This window comes from Megascapheus bottae, chromosome 15, assembly GCF_031878675.1.
Source record: "Megascapheus bottae isolate mThoBot1 chromosome 15, mThoBot2.hap1, whole genome shotgun sequence".
Taxonomy (NCBI): Eukaryota; Metazoa; Chordata; class Mammalia; order Rodentia; family Geomyidae; genus Megascapheus; species Megascapheus bottae.
This window is the reverse complement of record NC_143523.1, coordinates 4,319,428-4,339,618: the sequence shown is the minus strand read 5'-3', so window position 1 is coordinate 4,339,618 and position 20,191 is coordinate 4,319,428. Positions and strand designations below refer to the sequence as shown.

At 51.4% G+C, this 20,191-nt stretch overlaps 1 protein-coding gene and 1 long non-coding RNA gene across 3 annotated transcripts in view; both read left to right on the top strand.

Moving 5' to 3' along the window:
* Positions 1–514: 514 nt before the first annotated feature.
* Positions 515–20,191, top strand: part of Dock1 (dedicator of cytokinesis 1) — a 411,811-nt gene continuing 392,134 nt past the window's right edge. For both annotated transcript variants that reach the window (XM_090345612.1, XM_090345611.1), the window contains exon 1: positions 515–683. In XM_090345612.1, the coding sequence (XP_090201738.1) occupies positions 638–683 (46 nt within the window). In that variant the 5' untranslated portion in view covers positions 515–637. The remainder of the gene's footprint in view (positions 684–20,191) is intronic.
* Positions 2,467–5,419, top strand: LOC150053686 (uncharacterized). Its single transcript, XR_016537884.1, has 3 exons — positions 2,467–2,598; positions 4,305–4,418; positions 5,050–5,419. It is a non-coding gene; the product is annotated as an uncharacterized LOC150053686 (long non-coding RNA).

Genomic DNA, 20,191 nt, shown 5'->3' with positions numbered 1-20,191 from the left:
CGCACTCAGAGCTGACCTTGGGGACAGTGGCAAGTCTCTGCTACTCTGCACCCTCATCCATCTGCTGGCCAGAAGGTAGGTCCTCACTTCACACAGTCCAGTGAATGAATGAAGGAAGGAAGGAAGGAAGGAGGGAGGGAGGGAGGGAGGGATGTACTGTGGAATGTCTCACCTCGTTTTTCCCCCGACCTGGGTGTCCCCCGAGTTGGAGGATGTCCCCCACTCCCGAGTGGGATGCACCCCTGGGGTGCAGTCCTGGAGGGCTGCAAGCGGCGGAGAGGGACGCGGCCTCCCCGGCTGGATGCAGGGGTGCGGGCCCGGCGGGGCCAGGCCGCGGCGGCGTCCGCTCAGGGCTCGGGGTCGGCGTCCCCGCGCGTCCCGCTCGGGCTCCGGGCTCCGGGCTCCCCAGGCCCCGCGCGCGCCCGGGCCGCCGCCGGCCCCCGCCCCCGCCGGCGCTCCCGGCCGTTCCCATCCGGCCCGCGACGCCCCGCCCGCCCCGTCCCACATGACGCCGCCTCCGCCGCAAACTTTTTCCTCCCATCCTGTCGCGGCTCGAAAGGAATGGAAAATGGCGGCCTAGGCGCGGACTTTCCGGCCCGACCTGCGGCGGCGGCTCTCGGCCCCGCGGCCGCGCACCATGACGCGCTGGGTGCCCACCAAGAGGGAGGAGAAGTACGGCGTGGGTGAGCAGCGCCCCGCGCCCCTTCGCGGTGCCCCCGGCCGCTGCCCGCACAACTTCCCCGGGCCGCGGGCGCCGAGCCTGTTGCTGCCCGCGCGCGCGCGCGAGGCGGGCGGGATGCGGGGCCGTGGCCGCTCGGTCTCGCGCCGTGCCCCGTGCGCCCCGGAGCCGGGGGGGGGGGCTGGCGGGGCAGGGCGCCCGGGGGGGTCGCCTCCCGTCGGCCTCTCGGGGAAACTTTGGGGCTCGGGGCTCCCGAGGCCGGCGCCCCTCCCTCGGCGGGCTCGGGTGGCGGGAGCCGCGCGCCAAGTTTCCTGTTCCCACCCGGCACGCGCTCCCGAAAGTGAGGCCGCCCCGCGCGACCGGACCCCGCCGCCCGCCGGCCCGGCCCGGCCTGCGGGGCCCGCGGCTCCGCCCCTGGCCTGCGCCCCCCGCCGCCCCGACCCCCGGAGCCCTCCGCTCCCGCGGGCCTCACCCGGGCCCGACCCCGCCCGACCCCGGCCGGGCCCTTGGTAGCTTGGCGCTGCCGGCCCCAGGTGCCCCCCTGGGCACCGTCTCGCCCACCGCCCTGCTCGGGGCCGCAGGTCGGTCCCGGCCCCGGCCCCCGGCCCCCGGCCCCGGCCCCGGCCCCGGCCCTCTGACGCTCGCAGCCTTCGTGGCGCCGGCGCGCAGGTCAGGGGAAGACCCGGTCCCGCTCTGCGAGGACAGCCGGCCCGGGGCGCAGGGAGGCCCCGGGGGAGGTGCGGGGCTCCTGGCTTCGAGGGCCACGTGCAGGCGGAGACGTGAAGTGTCGCCGGGCTTTTGTGCCCTCCTGTGCTCCGGGTGGTGGTGGAAGGGTCCTGCAGGTCTGCTTCTGAGAGGGAGGGGTGAGGTTTCCACCCAGCCCGTCTCAGCCCCCCCCGCACCCCCTCCCCGAGCTGGAGGAATGTGCCTCGAAGAGGGGGGTCGGGGAGCTGGCGGGAGGCAAAGCAGCAAGTCCAGCTCCCAGGGGCCTGGGGAGGGGGCGCGAGACCTCCCCATCCTGTGTGTGCCTGGGGTCACTTCCCTTTGGCGGAGTTAAGGGAGGGAGGCTTGTGCATGGGTGAGGGTGGGTCTGGGGAGGGAGGCTCGTGCGTGGGTGAGGGTGGGTCTGGGGAGGGAGGCTTGTGCGTGGGTGAGGGTGGGTGTGGGCTCACATCCTTGCTGTATTCCAGCTTCTGCCCCAGCCTTGGATCACCTTTCTGGTGGGAGTAGAGGAAGGAGGGAGGGCTTCTCTTTAAGCCTCCACGCGATGTCCTGTGTGTGCATGCTGTTAACAGGTCTTGAACTCAGGGACTGCACACCGCCCCTTTAACTTTTTCACTCACTCAAGCCACAACTCCACTTGTAGCTTTTGGTGGTAAATGGAGGGTAAACATCTAGATTTGTCTTCCCTGGGCTGGATTTGAATGGAGAGCCTCAGATCTCAGCCTCCTGAGTAGCTGGGATTACAGATGTGAGCACCCGTTACCTACCACATCTTGAAGGAGCCCCTCTGCTGGCTCCTGGGTGTGGTGGGCATCATGTTTGAAATGTGCCCTGTCCACATGGTGAAGCCCAGAGGAGTGTTGCCAGTTACAGCCAGCTGAAATTGCCAGTTTCAGCACTCAGCGGCTTCTCAGTGAGGAGGCAGGTGGGTGGCCAATCCTGGGCCAGAATATATCTATAATCATTCCTGTTGACACATAGCTCTCTTCCAGAGAGCTTTACCAGCATTCCCGTGGAGGAATTCTGACTTCACACTTCTTACTAATATTTTGGGATATGATTTTCAGAGCTCAGTGTTGGAAAGTTCCCCAAGGAGAAAGGCATATGGGATAGCTTTACCAGGAAAGAATAGCAAGACTGTAACTGATTCTCCTCTCCAGAGGTTGAATTTCCATTACCTGGTGGGGATACGACAGGTGAGTTGGATGGACAGCTTCAGGAGGTCTTGTAGAAACAAATCCTCTATCTGGGAGGGTGGTGGAGAAGCTGGAAACTTCAGTGGGGGTGGAGGGGTCGGATAGAAGGGGAGCTGACCTGTGGAGTCAACCTAGGTTGGTCTGGGAGTTTGTACCAGGGCAGGTGAGGGGTTTGGATATGGCTTCTAGTGATGCAGGGAAGGGTTCAGTAGCTCACTGGCTATTTTCAACTAAGGGAAAATTACTGCAGATCCTTCTTTTCAACCTCGACAAGTTTTTGGGGAACCTAACAACAGAGCAGTGTTTCTCTCCCTGGACTCTGGTGGGTGGGCCATGCTTTCACTTGGGCCACTTGGCCCATGAATGGATCACGAGGGGAAAGGAAATGGTAAAACTCCATCTCATTTGGAAACATGAATCATAGCTCATTGTTTGAGACTACTTTGGAATCTGCTAGAAGCATTGTTTGTAAATTGAGACGCTTCAGTTATTATTTATTTTGTAAGAAAAATGGAGAAAAACGGTAAACAGCTGATTTGTGGGTTGTTCTGCAGAGGCAGGAAGTGTGGGGACCCTGTGATTCTCTCCATGGGGCACCGCTTGTGACAGTTGCCCAATGGCTCTTTCTCTTTCCTTATTTTGGCTTGTTTTGGGGACATGTTTAGGGATCTGGCTTATCTGCACAGACATGCCCATGACTTAGCTGTCACTCCTGAAGGATAGGCCATAGAGTCTTTACTGTCACCCGCTGACCCCCATCCCCTCTCCTGCCAGCCCCCCTGGAGTTGGACAGAGTCATCCCTGGTGAATCAGGAATAGTAAATGCAGCATGTTGTGTGCAAGGCAGATTAAAGGTCCCAGGATGTCCCCAGTTTAATCCCTGGATTCTGGGAATATGGCACACGAGTTCTATGGAAAGGAACTTTGTAGATGTGATTGGGGAAATGGTCCTGGGATCATGCCCACTTGGGGAAGAGAGGTGCTACAGAAGGTACATCAGATCCCAAACCTGGAAGGACTCAAATGGGCAGTTGTTGATTGTGAGATTAGAGGTTCACTTTGTGTAGATGGAGGCCCAAGAGAGGTAAGGGCTTGCCCCTGGTGGCCACTGCTAGCCAGGAAACAGGACTCAGTCCTAACATCACAAAGGCCTGCATGAGCTTGGAGACAAATTCTCCCAGAACCTCCTGATGAAGAACTAGCACCTAGGTTTAAGCCCTGGGTGTCAGGCCTGGGTGTGGGACATACTGAATCTGTCTGTGCTTAAGCTCTGGGGGCTTGGCGGGGGTGGGGTGGGGAGAGGGTTCTTATGGTAGCAGTGAAAACTAGTGCACATGGATGAACAGGAAGTGGATATATCTGTCACCAGGTTGATGGAACACTGTGAACCTGCTCTTGTCTTCTGGCCTTTAACGGTATGGGCCTTGGCGCTTCACACGTGATTAATTTCTGGTTCTTATTTCTTGTGCTGTGACCCCCGAAGAAATGGCTACCATTTTCTTAGTCTTGGTGTCCCTGTCTGTTAGAGGAAGCTGAGCCTGCATACTGCGGACTTTAAGGATTCATGGACTTGAGGAGGTCAGACACGTGTTGAGACATGCCAGTCACTCCTTCACTTTCATTGATTTTTCATCCAGTGAAGGGCAAAGATTAGAAATGGAGTGACAAGTGATTTTTGGTTTAAATTTCACCATTATTATTCCTAGGCAAATCTTCTCCTTCAAAAGTTGCTGTCTGGGCTGGGAGTAAAATTAATGTCTGAGCTGTCTGAAAAAGAAGAGTTGATTTCTTAAAAGTATAATGTCTGCAGAAGTTTGTAAGTATGTGCAGGAGAGACCTCCTTTGTTATCTGGTGTTTGGCTTTTTCAGTCACTAGAGTTGCAGGGAAAAAAATAGGATATACTATGTTTCTATAAACCCGATTTTATTTCAGAAACATTATACAAATTTAAATGTATTGTTATACCACTTTGCCTACCAGATCAGGTGTGTGATCAGGCTTGTCTTAGGGGTGTGAGTAGTCCTTTATGTATTTATGTATGTATTGATTTATTTATTTCTTTTGGTGTTTGTACTGGGTTTGAACTCAGAGCCTCACATTCTTACTTGGCCTTTTCTACTCAAGTCTGGCATTCTACCACTTCAGCCACAGCTCCATTTTTGGCTTTTTGTAGATTAACTGGAGGTAAGCATCTCAGGGACTGCTCTGTCCAGGTTGGTTTTAAACCATGATCCTCAGATCTCAGCCTCTTGTGTGGCTGGGATTACAGACGTGGGCCACCATGCCTGGTTTATAATCCTCCTCATTCACTTGTTGCCTGTGGGTGCAGAGGGTGAAGCAAAGATAAGAAGCAGCAGTGTTGAGCTTGTCCCTGGTGTGGTGGAGACACCTTCATGCCTGTACTGGATCTCACCCTTCCTCCTCTTTCGTCCTTCTTTTCTTTCATTAAGGTTTGCCCATTCAGCAGTTGCAGTTGTGGAAGATCTAGAGTACTTGTTACCAGATTCCCCCAAGCTTACACCTTGCAAAGCTATGATACAGTCTCTGAAGTAGGACCCTGACATTCATAGACAAGCTACAGAACGTTCTTCATGGTGAAGACTCTTCTGCTGGCCTCGTACAGCCATCTGCCCTCTGACAGCCCCTTGCCTCAAATCCTGGCCATCATCCATTTGTTCTGTGTCTCTGTCAACTGGGTTCATACAGGGGTGGTATGTGCTTTGGGGATTTGCTTTTTCTGCTTAAGATTTCTCAAATTGTGTCTCTCAAGTTTGTTCCTTTTCATTGCTGAGTAGTGTTCTTTATGTCTCTGCCACAGCTTGTATGACTGTTCATCTGTCGAAGGCCATCTGGCTTTTGGCTATTATAAATAAAGCTGCTGAGAACATTCATACACAGGTTTTTGCATGAACAGACGCCTTTACTTTTTTGGGATAAATGCCCAGGAATAAAATTGCTGAGTCCTGGGGTAGTTGGATATTTAGCTTTTTAAGAAGCTGCCAGACTTTTCCAGAGTGGCAGCACCAGATTGCATGGCCACCAGCTGTGTGTGTGTGTGTGTGTGTGTGTGTGTGTGTGTGTGTGTGTGTGTATGTACATGTACATGTACATGTACATGCGTGTGTGCTACTGAGGTTTGCAGGCTAGAACTCCGTGTCCAGTGAGGGGAAGGCAGCTTGAGAATCCACATCTCTTCTGCCTCTGTTTTCTTGTCGGGACAGTTACTGAGAGGAGGGAAGCTGTGATTTGGTGAGTTAGGAGGGGTCAGAGATTGGATTTTATTTTTAACAGGGTCACTTTTCATTCTTGTGCATGGGTAAACTTTCCTGTCCAGTGCTTAATATTACCACATGTTTGAGCTGACAGGAAGTTCACAGGAGCGAATTGATGTACCTAAGGCTGTGTGTGGAGTCCTGGAATGCAGTAGCAATATCTCCGTTCACAAGTCTGCTTTCCCTTTCTCTGCTTTTTCAGTGCCAGTCGTAGGGCCTGGGCTTTGTTCCCTATTGTTTACCCTGGCACTCTATCACTTGAGCCACAGTGTCTCTTCTGGCTTTCTGGTGGCTCTTTGGAGATGAGAGTCTTACGGATTTTCTTGACTGAGCTGGCTTTGAAACTTGATCTTCAGATCTCACTTTCCAGAACAGCTAGGATTACAAGCTTCAGCCATCCTGTTGCTTGGCTACAAGTAGGCTTTTATTAACATGATGGGAGACTCTCGTGGCGGCTGACATTCTGACATTAAAGGTTGGTGTGCACTGTGCATATATGAGTTTTCTGGTGTCACCGTAACAAAGTACCCAGACATTGAGGACAGTGACCCTCAGTAAGCTCCATTCTGGGGTGCTGAGCTGAAGCTAGATCTCCAGCCCATGGATATGCAGGCACATAGCCCCATGTAGTAATGGTGTGATTTGGGTGGTGGAAGGCTGTACCTGGGTGGCCTTTTCTGCGGCGGGGGGTCTGGAGAGCTGTGGGGCCTGTGGAAGGTGGGGTGAGGCTGTCAGCCTTTCCTCTTGGACTGGGACATTTCTGTGTTCAGATCTGGAAATTCCTCTCATGTCTGATGATGTCCTGTGTGGATCCCTTCCTCATGGCTGGCTGTGGGCCAGTGGATCAGCTCCTGTCTGGCGTCAGCTGCTCTGTGTGGCTGGGCTGCTTCCAGTTTCTTAGCAAGAGTAGAGTGGCCAGGCGTGTGCTGGTTCCAGGATCCCAGCTGGAGAGTGGCAGAAGGAATGCCCCTGGGTTCTGGTTTTGTGACCACTGGACACATCCTGGGGGCTGTGCATGTGGTCACCCTGCAGTTGGCTCATCTCCCCCAATCACACCCTCTGGGTCAGTCCTGGGGTCGGGGAGGGGACATGCTTCTGACAAATCAATGAACCTGGCTTTGTTGATCAAACATTTAGATTTAAGTTATTTGTTGAATGCCTGCAGGTGGGAAGCTGGCTACACACCACAGGCAGATGGCTTCATCCCAGACAGGTGTCTGTCAGCTTGTTCAATTTTCATTTGGGCTTTCTCTTGGCTGGCATGGGGCGTGCCATCAAAGGTCTGGTGTTACAAGGCTTGGAGACAGAGGACCCGGCACAAACCTAGCCCTGGTCTGTGCAGAACGAAGGCTCCTTTCTTTACGGATTGTTTTCTAAGGAGGAGCCCCCGGCTTCTGCAGCCCCTGCCCTGTTGTGAGGAGAGAGTGGGCGGCCACAGCTCTGATGGCAGGACCCAGCTAACATTGTCACTGGCATTCCAGGGGACCCCGAAGGGACAAGGCAGGGCAGAGCTCCAGACTCCCAGAATGAATCTATCATGGAAGGTGCTCCTGTATTTCTACTTTGATGCGGTTGCACTTTAGAGCTCTTTAGAGCCAAGATTCACTGTTGTTTTCCCTCTAGAGTTTGATACAAAATGAATGCACCACTTGAGTGGTTTAACTCATATGTAAACTTTTCTGTATCAATGTAGCAGTTAGAGCTGCTAGCTGCTATAACAAGCAGCCCCATTGTGTTGTCACCTTTCTGTCATTACCATTTGCTTTCTGTGGACCTTGAGGGTAGAGAGGGGTGGGAGGAGCAGAGGGCAGGATGGGGGCCCTGCTTCAGGCTGTTAAAGCTCCTCCTATTCTTTGCCTAGAACAGATTTTTTTTTCCTGACTGGTGTGGAGGTGGATCTATTCTTTTTGGTCCAGGTCCTATGCTCTGATTTCAGTCTCTGGGCAGGCCTACTGCAGGGGGTGCAGGAGCGTAGTCTGGTTGTGTGACCGGGAAGGAAGACAGTGTGGGCTTCCATGCTCTCTCAAGGCCTTCAGAAATGTATTTCCCACCTGACGGGAGGTGTGAGGGGACGGGGTCCGTAGCATTAATGGTGTTCTGATGGCATAGAACAGGGGTTCATGAATCCTATCTCGCAAAGGGCTGTGGAGAGAGGCTGGTGAGGGCAGAAGCCGGCTTTGCCCTTTGTGTCTGTGTCCTGTGGGTTTCAAGATCTTCAGGGGCCGAACCCAGACAAGCCCTTGAAGTGTCTCTTCCCATAGGGGCCTGGCGGCTCCTGATATCACCACCAGAGTATGTATACATTCTGGTCCCTATTCCTTACACCAGAAGTGTATACACACTCCTCATGTATTAAACACAGGTCCCAATTCCAGTATATTCTATAGATTCCTATATATGTGTATATATATATGTACATGTGCTATATATATTCCAGTATACACTGGAAGTATATACACATCTAAGTCCCTAATCCTTACATCAGAAGTGTATACACACCCAGTCCTTATTCCTTATACCAGAAGTGTATATATACTCTGGTCTCCATGCCTTGCACAGGAAGTGTGTTCACAGTCCCCATTCCTTGTGCAGGAGGTGGATTCACACACCTATTCCATTGGCAGTTGAAGTTTACATTGTTTGTTTCTCTGTGTGTATTTTTGTCTCTTTATGGAATGTAATCTTTATGTTTTGAAGCAGCCTTGGTCTTTAGGACAAAGCAGGTATCGGAAGAGTCAGTGCAGTTAGTGAGTGAGAAGGCTGGATGCTAAGGGCTGGGCAAAGAGCCCTGGGTCAGAAGTCCATGTCCTGAACCCATCCTGAAGCCAGGCTGGTGAACCACATGTCCTTCTGCCTTGCCCGTTCCTAGAGGTTTAGGTCCTCACCTGGAGCTGGGGTCCCTGTCTCCCCTGGGCCCAGAGGCTGGCAGGCTGGCAGGCTGGCATCCTCTCCATGTGCAGTTGTCAGCTACTGGATGGACTATCCTGCTGCCTGCCTTGGGAGTCTTACAGCTCCCTTCTGGTGATGGTTTTCAATGAAAAAGGCAGTGAACTGCCTCAAGTTCCCTCAAGTTTTACAACGTCCATTTCATTTATTGCTAGCCACATCTCCTGGCACCTGATTAGTATTCTGGGAGGTGAGTATTTTGCATGGGCCCCTAACCTGGGCAGCTACCTCAGTGGGCTACCCTATGACCCAGTGGCACAGTCTCCGCCCCTGGCTACCCTGTTGATCCAGCAGCGAAGTCTCAGCCCCTGGCTGTAAACAATATTGTTTAAGATACTGGGAAATGAAGGAAAACTGCTTTCAAATATCCTCCTCTGCCTCCCTTCCTCTCCCTTCCTTCTTCTCCATCCTCTCCCTTCTCTCCCTCTGCCTCTCCTTTCTCTCCCCTCCCCTCATCCCCCATTTTCCCCTCTTCTCCTCCCTTAACTCTTTCCTCTGTCCTTCCACCCCCTTTCCTGCTCCCCTGCTGTCTCTATGAGCACCATGCCTCTGAGCTGTCCTCATGGGGACTTACTTACATTTTAGCACAGTACACCATCCCTTACTGGGCATCCCATGAGCTCCAGCGGGCCCGGGGTGGACTGGCCTGTGTGACCTTGTACAGCGGACAGAACTGCTCATGACCAGCCTGCTTTCTCCTCAGTTTTCCTATTGTATTAATTCTTACTGAATTTTGAAGCTTTGGAGGAATTGGGGGGTGCTGGGTAATGAGATATGGGTCCATTATTTTTTCAGGCCCAAATCAATACAGTTTTTGTCTTCTTGGAGTTCAGAAATAGTTCCTGGCTCTGTCCCTGCCCTCGGGCCTCCTCTCTGGCACCCTCCCGCTGGCCCTGGGCCATAGCCCGCCATTTCCTGCTGCCCCATCTCATTCTGCTCAGTTCCCTGGCGTGTGGACCTGTCATGTAGCCTCTGACCTCTCCCGGAAGAGGCTAGTGCTCTTGTGCTGAGCCCAGACAGTGGGACAACTATGGGGAGCTGAGGACCAGGCAAGAATGATCGCAGTGTCCCCAGACCTGGGGTCCTGAGGAAGGAGGGACAGGAGACGCCTCCCTCCAGGACTCCTGGAGAGGTCTGTCGCCAGAATCCCTTCAGGTAGATTGTGGAGGTGTGAGGGCTGGGGCCAGGGGAGACAGCTTCTCCAACTGGGCAAAGATGTCAGAAGCTGGGTGAAGGCTGCCCTGGGTCAGGGTGAGAGCTTCAGCTCTTCTAGCCCTGGCCATCTGTGCCCAGCTTTACTGCCTGCAACATGTATAAAGTGGTCTTAGTGCAGAGAAGGGAATCCTATCTTGTGGGTTACAGACACCACGGCCCCCATCCTCTTGGACATCTTGGGATGGAGGCTTAACATCTTTGCTCGGCAGCACAAATTAGGAGGTTGGGCTGCTGGGGATCCAGGGGTGGAGGGTGGCGAGCAGTCACAGATGGCCACAGCACACATTGCCTCTCCACAGAAAGATTCCACGATGTCTGTGGAGTATGTATTGCCTTTGCACCATCGCAGGTTGAAAGTAAAATCTGAAGTCAAACCATTATGAGTTGGGGACCATATGTGTTTGGGAAGGAAATCTGGACCTTACCATCTTGACCCATGAGTCTGGAGGGTGCAGAGAACTCCTCCCTCCTTCCTTCCTTCCTTCCCTCCCTCCCTCCCTCCTTCCCTTCTTTCTTTCCTTCCCTCTCTCCCTTCCCTCCCTTCCTCCTTCCCTTTCTCTTCCTTCCTTCCCCCTCTCTCTCTCCCTCCCTCCCTCACCTTCCTTCCCTTTTTCCCTTTCCCCCTTCCTTCCCTCCTTCCCTCCCTCCCTCCTTCCTTTCCTCTTCCCCCCTTCTTCTCTCCCTTTTCCCTTCCCTTTCTTGTCCCCCCCCTCCTCTTTTCCCTCTCTCCCAGTACTAGGGCTAGAACTCATGATCTGGGCCTTGTAAGCTCAAGGTTGGTGCTCTACCACTTGAGCCACAGCTCTGCTTTTGGCTTTTTTGCAGATTAATTGGGCATGAGAGTCTATGGACTTTCCTTCCTGTCCTGGCTTTGAACCATGATTCTCAGGTCTCAGTCTTCTGTGTTGTTAGGATTACAGATGTGTGCTACCTCTTTCGGAGAGGTAGGCACAAGTTCCAGGAGGTCAGCCCTGGGAGAGATGTGTGGACAAACTTCCTGTGAGGAGCCATTCTAGTTGCCTAGAAACCTTCTTGAGTTCCAGACCTCAAACTCCCTCCCTCCAAGGTTGATTTGTGGGAATAAAGGCACTTACCAAGATCTTGTGTTATTCTTCTAAAATAATATCTTATTTTCTTTAATGTAATTGACTTTACCAGGAGCAAATAATGATTTAGCAGGAGGGAAATGTGATTATTTTTCTTCCAAATTGCTACCCTTCTTCTATTAACTTTCCGTGATTTATTTCAACTCCTTCTAACATCACATGTGTTCAGCTATCCATTTGTCAAAGACAGGAGCGCATCTCGGGTCCTCGGGGCTCACGGCTGTACTTCTTTGGGCCATTCTTGGAGATCGGGAAATGGTGCTGTTTTGTGGACCAGCCTGATTAGAGCAGGTGGAGGCTGAAGTGGGGTGGGGCCCCCTGGGACGGGGGGGAGGACACTTGACTGGTGACCCTGATGATGTTCTGTGGATACTTCCCCACCTAGGTTCTGTGACTTGGAGGGGCATAGAGCCCCTTGGGCTGCTGGACCCCAGGGCATTTGCAAGTGCGTTTTTTACTTTCTGGAGCTCTTTCCCAGCCCCAACTGTGCTTGTCTGGCCTGGATGGGAACATCCAGACTGTGACATGGTCCTCTCTGCAGGTCCACCGTGGTCCTCTGCTCCAGTTTCCTGGGAGCCACAGCCTGGCTGAGCATGGCTGAGCTCAATCATGCAGCCTGGTGGGAGATGGTGTTGGGGCCCTCAGAGCTTCCTCCACCAGGGCTTTGAGCTGTGAATGTCCTGCATGCTAAATGCTGCTGAATTACACAGCCTAAAATGTTTATGTTAGCTTTGCCTCAGTTAAATAAAGGTAACAACCACTCTTGGCTTAGGAGCAGTATAAATTAAGTCAAGCTCTGGGTCATCTGGTTTGTCAGCTGTGTTTTACTTGTCCTTGGTTTAGAGTCTAAGACTCTTTAAATTTTAAAATAGTGACTTATTTTTGCAGTAATGTTTGGTGCTATTCTTTAAGCACATAATATGAAAAGAGTAAAGGTGCGAAAGAAAAGCTCCTAAGCTTTTTTCTTCTCCAAATAACTTTCGAGGCACAAATAACTACTGTTGTAAGCATATTGTTGTCGCACCACAGCGTGAATCTTTGCATTCTCCCCCAATCCATGTGTTCAAACCTGATTACTCAGGGCTGGTATTTGGAGTCAGGCCTCTGGCATGTGATATACTTACTATGCTGGATTGCTGCCCTCAGGAAAGCCCCACAGAGGTTTTTCCTACCTGCCTTCCTTTCCTCCTTCCCTCCTTCCCTCCCTCTCTCCCTCTCTCCCTCTCCCTCTCCCTCTCCCTCTCCCTCTCCTTCCCTCCCTCTTCCCCCCTCCTCCCTCTCTTTCTTTTGTAGATGTCACATGAGCATGTGTATGCATGTGTGCCCTCACAATTCTCCCTCAGTTTTTTGCTCAAGGCTAGCCTTCTACTACTTGAGCCACAGCTACACTTCCAGCTTTTTGGTCATTAATTGGAGATAAGAGTCTTAGGGACTTTCTCAGGGACTTTTCTGCTTTGTCTGGCTTTGAACCGAGATCCTCAGATCTCAGCTTCCTGAGTAGCTAGGATTACAGGCGGGAACCCCTGGCACCTGGCTGGTTTGGTTTGATTGCTTGCTGTGTAGTCTAGACTGGGCTTGAGGGCCTCATCCTGGTGCTGGGGTTAAAGGTGTGCGCCACCACATTTGGCTCGCAGAGCTGTCTTATTTCTACCTGGAGGGATGGTGAGAAGATACCATCTTTGAAGCAGAGCCTCACCAGTCACCAAGTATGCCAGTGCCTTGACCTTGGAGTGGAGAGAAATGAATTGTCATTGCTTTTCAGAGTATTTCGGTTGAGTAGCCTTCACTGAGGACTAGACGTTAAGTAGAGAAGCTGGGAGGGCTTGGGGAGAGGACCCAGGGGGTTGGGGAGCTCCTCCAGGAGGTGGAGGTGGCTCTGTGAGTATGAAGCTGAGCTTGGGTAGGCCTGGGGGCAGGGTAGGTCGAGGGGGTTTGTCTGGAGACCCCTGCACAATGTCTCAAGACAGGGAGAAAGGCTCTGAGAACAAACAGAAACTTGGTTCTTTTGGATCTGTGTCCCTTGTGTGTGTTGTCTCTGGATGAACAGAAAGTAAGATCTCCATCTTTGCCTTTTTCATTTGACCCGCAGTTACCTGGGGGACCAGCCGTGGGCCAAGTCTGTGGAACATTTGTCTGCACAGTGTCCCTCTTTGATCTCTGTGGTTTCTAGGCCGGCACTTACAGGTGGGATTAGTGAGCCTGCATAGTGAAGGATTTAAGTCCCTGAAGCGAAGGACTGGTGAGCGTGTTTCTTCAGGACAGAGTGTGGATCATCTTAGCACTGGCTCCTCCACTCCTGAGCCTCTGTCTCACGGGTGGCCCTGCCACAGTGTGATACTTACCTGCAGATGTGCCAGGCGGTGCAGATGCCATGCCGTGAGTCAGCTGTGGCCTTCCTGCCTCTGCACTGACCTCACGATGACATGCGCTAGGGCTTGCAGGGCACCAGGGGCCCTGAGAAACGCACGAGGTGAGTTCACTCTCACTTCCCATTGTTGTGATGTCTCTTGTTGGTCGTTGGGGACCGCCTCCCTTTCTGGTAGTGGGCTGTAGTAGTTCTTCTGTAGTACTGAGGTTTGATCTTCAGCCCTCCTTATTGCTGGGTGGGTACCCTACCTCTTGAACCAGGCCCCGTCCTTTTAGCTTTTTGTTACTTTTACCAGCCATGAATTATAAATGCCTGAGCTGGCCTGAACTGTGATCTTCCTACTTCTGTCTCCTGTTTAGCAGGAGCCATATACTCAAACTTTATTCTTTTATTTGTTTATTTATGTGGTTTAGGGGATGGATTCTCACATATTTTGCCAGGGATAGGTTTGAACTCTGATCCTCTTGATCTCTCCCAGGTAATAGGATTACAGGCATGTGCCACTATACTTGGTCCTAAAATACTTTTATTTATGTGCACGTGTCTGTGTATATGTATGGATGTGTATGCACATACCATTTTAGAATGGACTCTCCCTCTTTCGTTTTGCTTTCTGTGGTTATGTGACTTATAATCAGCTCAGATCTGAAAATACTGAATAGAAAATTCCAGAAATGAATAATTCCTGAATTTTAAATAATTTGTTTTATTATACAGCTATAATTGTTCCAATATTGTCTTCATTGTTGTGACTCTTACCGAGGCCTAATTTATGTTACATTTTATCATAGGTGTATATAATTGCCCAGTTTTTACTACTGCTGTTACTCTTTCACTGTTTCTAATTTATAATTGTACTTATAAATATGCAGGAGAAACACAGACTATCAGGGTTCAGTGCAGTCCTGGGGGCATCATGGAACACTCGCCATGCTGAACAGAGAGGGGGACTGGGGGAGGGGTGTCTCTGCAGGAGTAAACCTCTGGTGTAAAGGAGTCATCATTCCTAGATGTGTTTGTAACAGCTGTCAAACCAGAGTTTCTGGCCTTTCCCTGGAGGCTGAGGGACCAGATACTGTGGGGAGTTATCTCCTTATGCCTTATATTGGGTTTTGTGCCAGTAATTTGCGGTCTTGTATTCTTGCTTGGCATTTTTGCTGAAGGCTGGCATTCTATCACTTTGAGCCTCACCTCTGCTTCTTGCTTTTTGCTGGTTCATTGGAGATAAAGAGTTTCATGGATTTGTGTACGTGGGCTGGCTTTGAACTTTATTTAGTCCTCATCTAGATCTCAGCCTCCTGAGTAGCTGGGATTACAGAGGTGAGCTACCAGTGCCTGGCTCCAGATGACTTCTGAGGAAGAAGGAAGGTTTTCACAGCCCCGGGGTTGTGAGGGGATGCCTCCTCTGAGCAGAAAGTGAAGGAGAGTCGGGAAGGTTGGGCAACCTGGACAGAGGCCACATTAGCTGCACCTCCAGATGAAATGCTGTGGCAGTTTTACCTGCAGGGTTCCAAAGTCACCAGTGGCTCTGCCACTGCTGAACTGGGCTGACCTGGGAGAGACAAGGAAAGTGGCCCTCTGGGGTGGTGAGGGGCCAGGAGGTACCTTGGGCATCCAGGCGGGGAAGGGGGTGTCCCATACCAGGCGGACTGGCTGTGTGTGCTGGGTGTTGAAGCTGTGAGACGATTCTAGCCTGAGGTGCAAAGCTCAGCCCCCAGGGAGGCTTGTTGGATTGGCTTCGGGCTGGTTAGTCAGCCTCTCTGAATTTGGATACCCAGGAGGCACTCAGGGCTCTCTCCCCGTAAGGCCAGTGTAGACCGGCCAGCTTCCAGCCCACACCTGCTAACCTCCTGGGACACGGCGACCCTCTCCTTGCCACAAGGGAAGCTGAGGATTGTCCCTGTGACAGACCCACTTACCTTTTCTATCTCCTGTTAACAACAATGACAACAACAACCCAATATAATAATACTGGAGCTCTCTTAAGTAGAATCAAGAGATTTCCATCCAAATTACTTGCTGTTTGTTCTCAGTCTGAATAGAGATTTCCAGGAAAAGTAGATAAAAGAGAAAGCCATTAAACTTTAAAAACCATTTTTCCATCAGCATTTGCATACATTTGCATATCATTTTGAGGGAAAGCACATTTACTTATGCCAGCTTGGCTATGTCCCTTAATAAACAGCCTGTGTTGGGGGTCAAGGGTTAAATTATGGCTCTGCCCAACAACCAGGTGTTGGGAATGTGAAGTTAGTGTCCCTAACAGAACTAACCTGACTTGATACGCGTAACTAGGATCAATGTCATGAGCAGAGGTCATGCTGGTCACACTAGAGGTCTGAGATTTTCCTCCCATGAGAAGGAGGGGTGAAGATACCTGAAAAGCAGCCGAGAGAGGGTTCACCTAAGGGGGGTTCCCCTGCTTATGCTGAGCAGGGCAGAGGAGGGTGCCTGGGGCTCTCTGAGCTGGAAGAAGCTCGGAATATGTTTCCTAGAGACGGTGGAGGCAGTGTAGCCCCCTGTCCTTGGATCAGGACTGGGATTGGGGCTCCAGGCCTCCAGTCAGCCACACATTTCCAGGGTTCTCGCAGAATCAGAGTGAGACTTTCGGGTTCCTTGGCCCCTTGTTTTGTCGCCCGCGGGGGAGGGACCTGAAGTGCACTGAGGCCGTGTCTTGGCCATCTTCCTTGTCTTTCTAGATGGATCTAGAGAGTGAGATGCAGCCGTGTGATAATGTTAACAGATTGAGTGTCTGAATTGCCGTTTTCCCACAGTTGATTAGAATCATTGTGTGTATATGGGTGTGTGCCCACCTGTAGTGGGGGTTTGAACTCAGGGGCTAGGTGCTGTCCTTGAGCCTTTTCATTCAAGGCTAGTGCTGTACCCCCGAAGCCATGCTTCCATGTCTACTTTTCTTTAGATAAGAGTCCCCCCCTCCCCCAAATCTGGCTTTAAATTATGACCTTCACATCTCAGCCTTCTGAGTAGCTAGGATTACAGGTGTGAGCCACTGCCACCTGCAGGAAATAATTAAGCACGGTTCCTTCAGAGGTTAGCTATTTGAGATCTGTCTGGAAGGTCCCATTATTTAGAGGTAGATCAGTTCCTTTCTCTCAAGAGAATGTAAGGTTCTTCCTTCCTTCATGCAGGCCAGGGATGATCAGCCGAGAGCAGCGGGCTACATGGCTCTGGTGATGCCAAAAGAGGCCAGGCCCAGTGGTTCTTGCTCAAGGAGCCCAGGGAAGCACTGAGGGTGGGGAAGGGGGCCCCTGGAGCGACTCAGACCCTGCTGGTGTGATGGGGGTCTGATGTCACTGTGGGATCCCCCCCCCAGGTCACTCGGTGGATGTGTGTTGGGGTCATTCCTGTGCTCGTTCACTGGGTGACCCAGCTGGAGCCACCTCCTACAGCTGGCATGGATTCTGTGGGACAGGAAGATTTGCTGCTCTTGCATATGTGTTGAGGAGGCAGTGTGCCTCTGGTAAACATGGTTGATGCTGGCTGTTCTTGCTGTAATGCAAGACTCAGGACAACGCCTAGGCTGACCACGCTGGCTAAGGCTCCCTGTAGGCTAGCCTACTCGGCAGACACGGCCCTGTGCATCCTCACGGAAGTCACCCTTGCCCCATCCACACTGTGTCCTTGCGGGTGGAGGACTTCCTGCCCGCTACACTTTTTGCACCTTCTCAGTTGGAGGCATGGCGTTTGCTGATGGCTTCCTGTCCCAGGTGCCAGTCTTGCCTGGGGATGGAGAGATGGAAGAGGCCCAGCCGTGTATTTGGAGTCCTCTGTGCAGGCAGAAGGACAGAGAGGCAGGGCAAATGACTGGAAGTGATGGGTGGCTTGACATGAGCAGCAAGCAGCATTGGCTGGGGATTGAGTTGGACTTGTCCAGTGTGACTTCTTCAGGAGCCTTCTCATTTGTGAATGTAAGCTATTTTATTTTCAGCGTGTGTGTGGTGTGTGTGTGTGTGTGTGTGTGTGTGTGTGTTTGTGCGCGCGCGCGCGCATGTGTGCGCGTGTCAGACGTGCCTGTGTGCCTGCCAGGGCTTGAATTCAGGGCGTGGGCACTGTACCTCAGCTTTTGTCTTCAAGGCTCGTGCTATACTACCTGAACCATAGCCCCACTGCAAGCTTTCTGCTGGATAATTGGGGAGAAGATTCTCACAGACTTTTTCTCGACCAGGCTGACTTGGGACTGCAGTCTTCTTGAGTGGGATTCCAGGAGGCCCTGCCACCTACCTTTGTCCACTCTGAAAAGTCATGACACTCATTATGGGTGCTTTATTCTCTTTAAGGGAGGAGTTGGAGTTTTATTACCCAGATGAGGCACTGTAGCCTGCCACTGCCATGCCAGCCCAGCTTGTGGAGAAGAGCAGCAGCGAATGCCTCTGACAATGTCCCTGGGGCTCTGCAGGTCCTGGGGGTCACAGTGGTACCCGTGGTCCCACGTGGGTCTGTCGCAGGTTCCCATTAAGCCAGAGAAGCGCACATCGTCTGACTTGCCTTTACGTAGTCTTAACTAGGGTGTTTAGGATCCAAGCCTGGGAAATTCTGGAGGTGCATTCCAGCTTTATCCTGAACAATCACTGACACTAGACATTGACCAGTGTGAGGGAGCAGCATGGAGCACTGTGGTTACATTTGAAAGATGGATGCCAGCTTATCTATTCTCCCTCCTACTGAGAGGCCAGCTTCATACACAGCTCAGGGGCTGGCTGGTCATGGCCTACTTGGACTCAGTATGTGTATGTGTATATATATATAAAATACAATATGTATATATATACATATATAAATACATATATTTTTGTCTTATTTTCTTTCTGAAGCCCATAGAATACCAGGCTGAACAGAAAGGTTGTGAGCAATCTGAAGCGTCTTTTGAAATGGGGACAATAGTGTCCCAGCCTCCAAAAGGGCCTCATTTTGGATGTGGCGGATTTTTGTCTAGAACTTCCTGTGAGGAAGGCCTAGAGGTCTGAAGTGCTTCTAAATACGAAGGCAGTTTGCTGGTTTATGTGGGGTGCCTGGATTTTATTGAGGAAGTGCTCACCAGTGCTGGGCCTTGGGGTGGGGGAAAGGAAGTTAAGATTATAATTGCTTTACTCCTGGTCTGTACTAGCAGTCCCACAGTCATGCTGTTGGGCGTCCAGGTGTGAGGTTCTGCGGGACATAGATTGGATGGCTCTTTACAGGGCCAGCAGGACCCACATGCCTGGCTTTGAACTTAGGGCCTAAGTGCTGTCCCTTAGGGCTTTTTTTTTTTTTTTTAAAAATGATGTGTTACCACTTATGCCATGGGTCTACTTCCAGCATTTTGGTGGTTAATTAGAGATAAGAGTCTCATGGATGTTTCTGCCCAGACTGGCTTTGAATTGTGATCCTCAGATCTCAGCCTCTTGAGTAGCTAGGATTACGGGCATGAGCTACTAGCACCTGACTTCTTTTGGCTTTTTGTTGGCTATTTGGAGGGGAGTCTCTTGGATTTATCTAGCCAGACCGACTTCAAACCATTGATTCTCAGTTCTCAACCTCCTGAATTGCTAGGATTATAGGTGTGAGTGCTCAGCTGCCTTTGTGGTTTTCTCTTCCAGGCCCTTGACTGGCCCGGACTGCTGATTTTGTAATTACACTTCTCAAGTAGCTGGGGTCATAGACACATACAGCCATGCCCAGCTGTTTGCCCAAGTCGGCCTTGAGCTATTGTTTACTTCTCCAGTGACTAGAATTGTAGGTGTAAGCCATTGCTTCGGGCTTTATCTGGCCCTTTACTGAAGTGGATTGTGAATTAACCACACTGACATGAACTTTGGGTACTTGGAGTCACTCTCAGCAAGTTGCCTTGCTCTATAGTTTTGGTTTAATTTCATGGGAATTAATTGAAACTAATTTGAATAAAACAGAGCTAGGATGAAGAGAGGTAAGTAATCACGCCCCTTATTCTTTCAAACCAGGGTGATGTTCCACATTAGTGGACAGATTAAATCTGGGACATATTATCGGCAACATGAATTTTGCGAGTGCCCCTGTTTATAAACAAACTCTTCAGTGCAAATTAATCATCAGTGCCTCCTTTTGTAGTTAGGTGTGTTAGATTAGGGTGTGTATAATTAGTGTATGAGAAAATCTGCCTTGTGTGGACCAGCAAGCACTGACAGCTATCTTGCCAGAGAAATCAAAGTGTCTGTGGGATTACAGTGACTGTTGTGTTGTTGGACGGTTTCATCCAAAGCATTCTTTTGAGGGTGATGTTGGGTGACCAGAAATCTACAGACAAGGAAGCCAGTAATGGAGCCATTGTGGTCTCTGTCATGTGCCCAGGGTCCTGCTAGCCTAGGGTCACTCTTAGGACCATCTCATGAACCCTGCCTGATCCGTATCATCACCCCTGTATTCTTACCAGAGGGTATTCCTGTCCTTTCCCCTTCCACAAACTCTCTGGTGTGCAGAGAGAACAAGAGAGCTCGGTGGTTTGTTTGAATATGAGGTGGAGATGTTGTCCCTCTGTGTCTTGTGTGGCTGTAACAGAACGCCACAGTCTGGGTACTTCATAGAACAATAGCTCAGAGCTATACAAGTTGGGAAATGGAAGATCCAGGAGCAGTGAAGGCCTTCTCACCGGGTCTTGATGTGGCAGAGGGCATCGTGAAGAGGGAAGATGGGAGGGAGGTGTACATGCTCA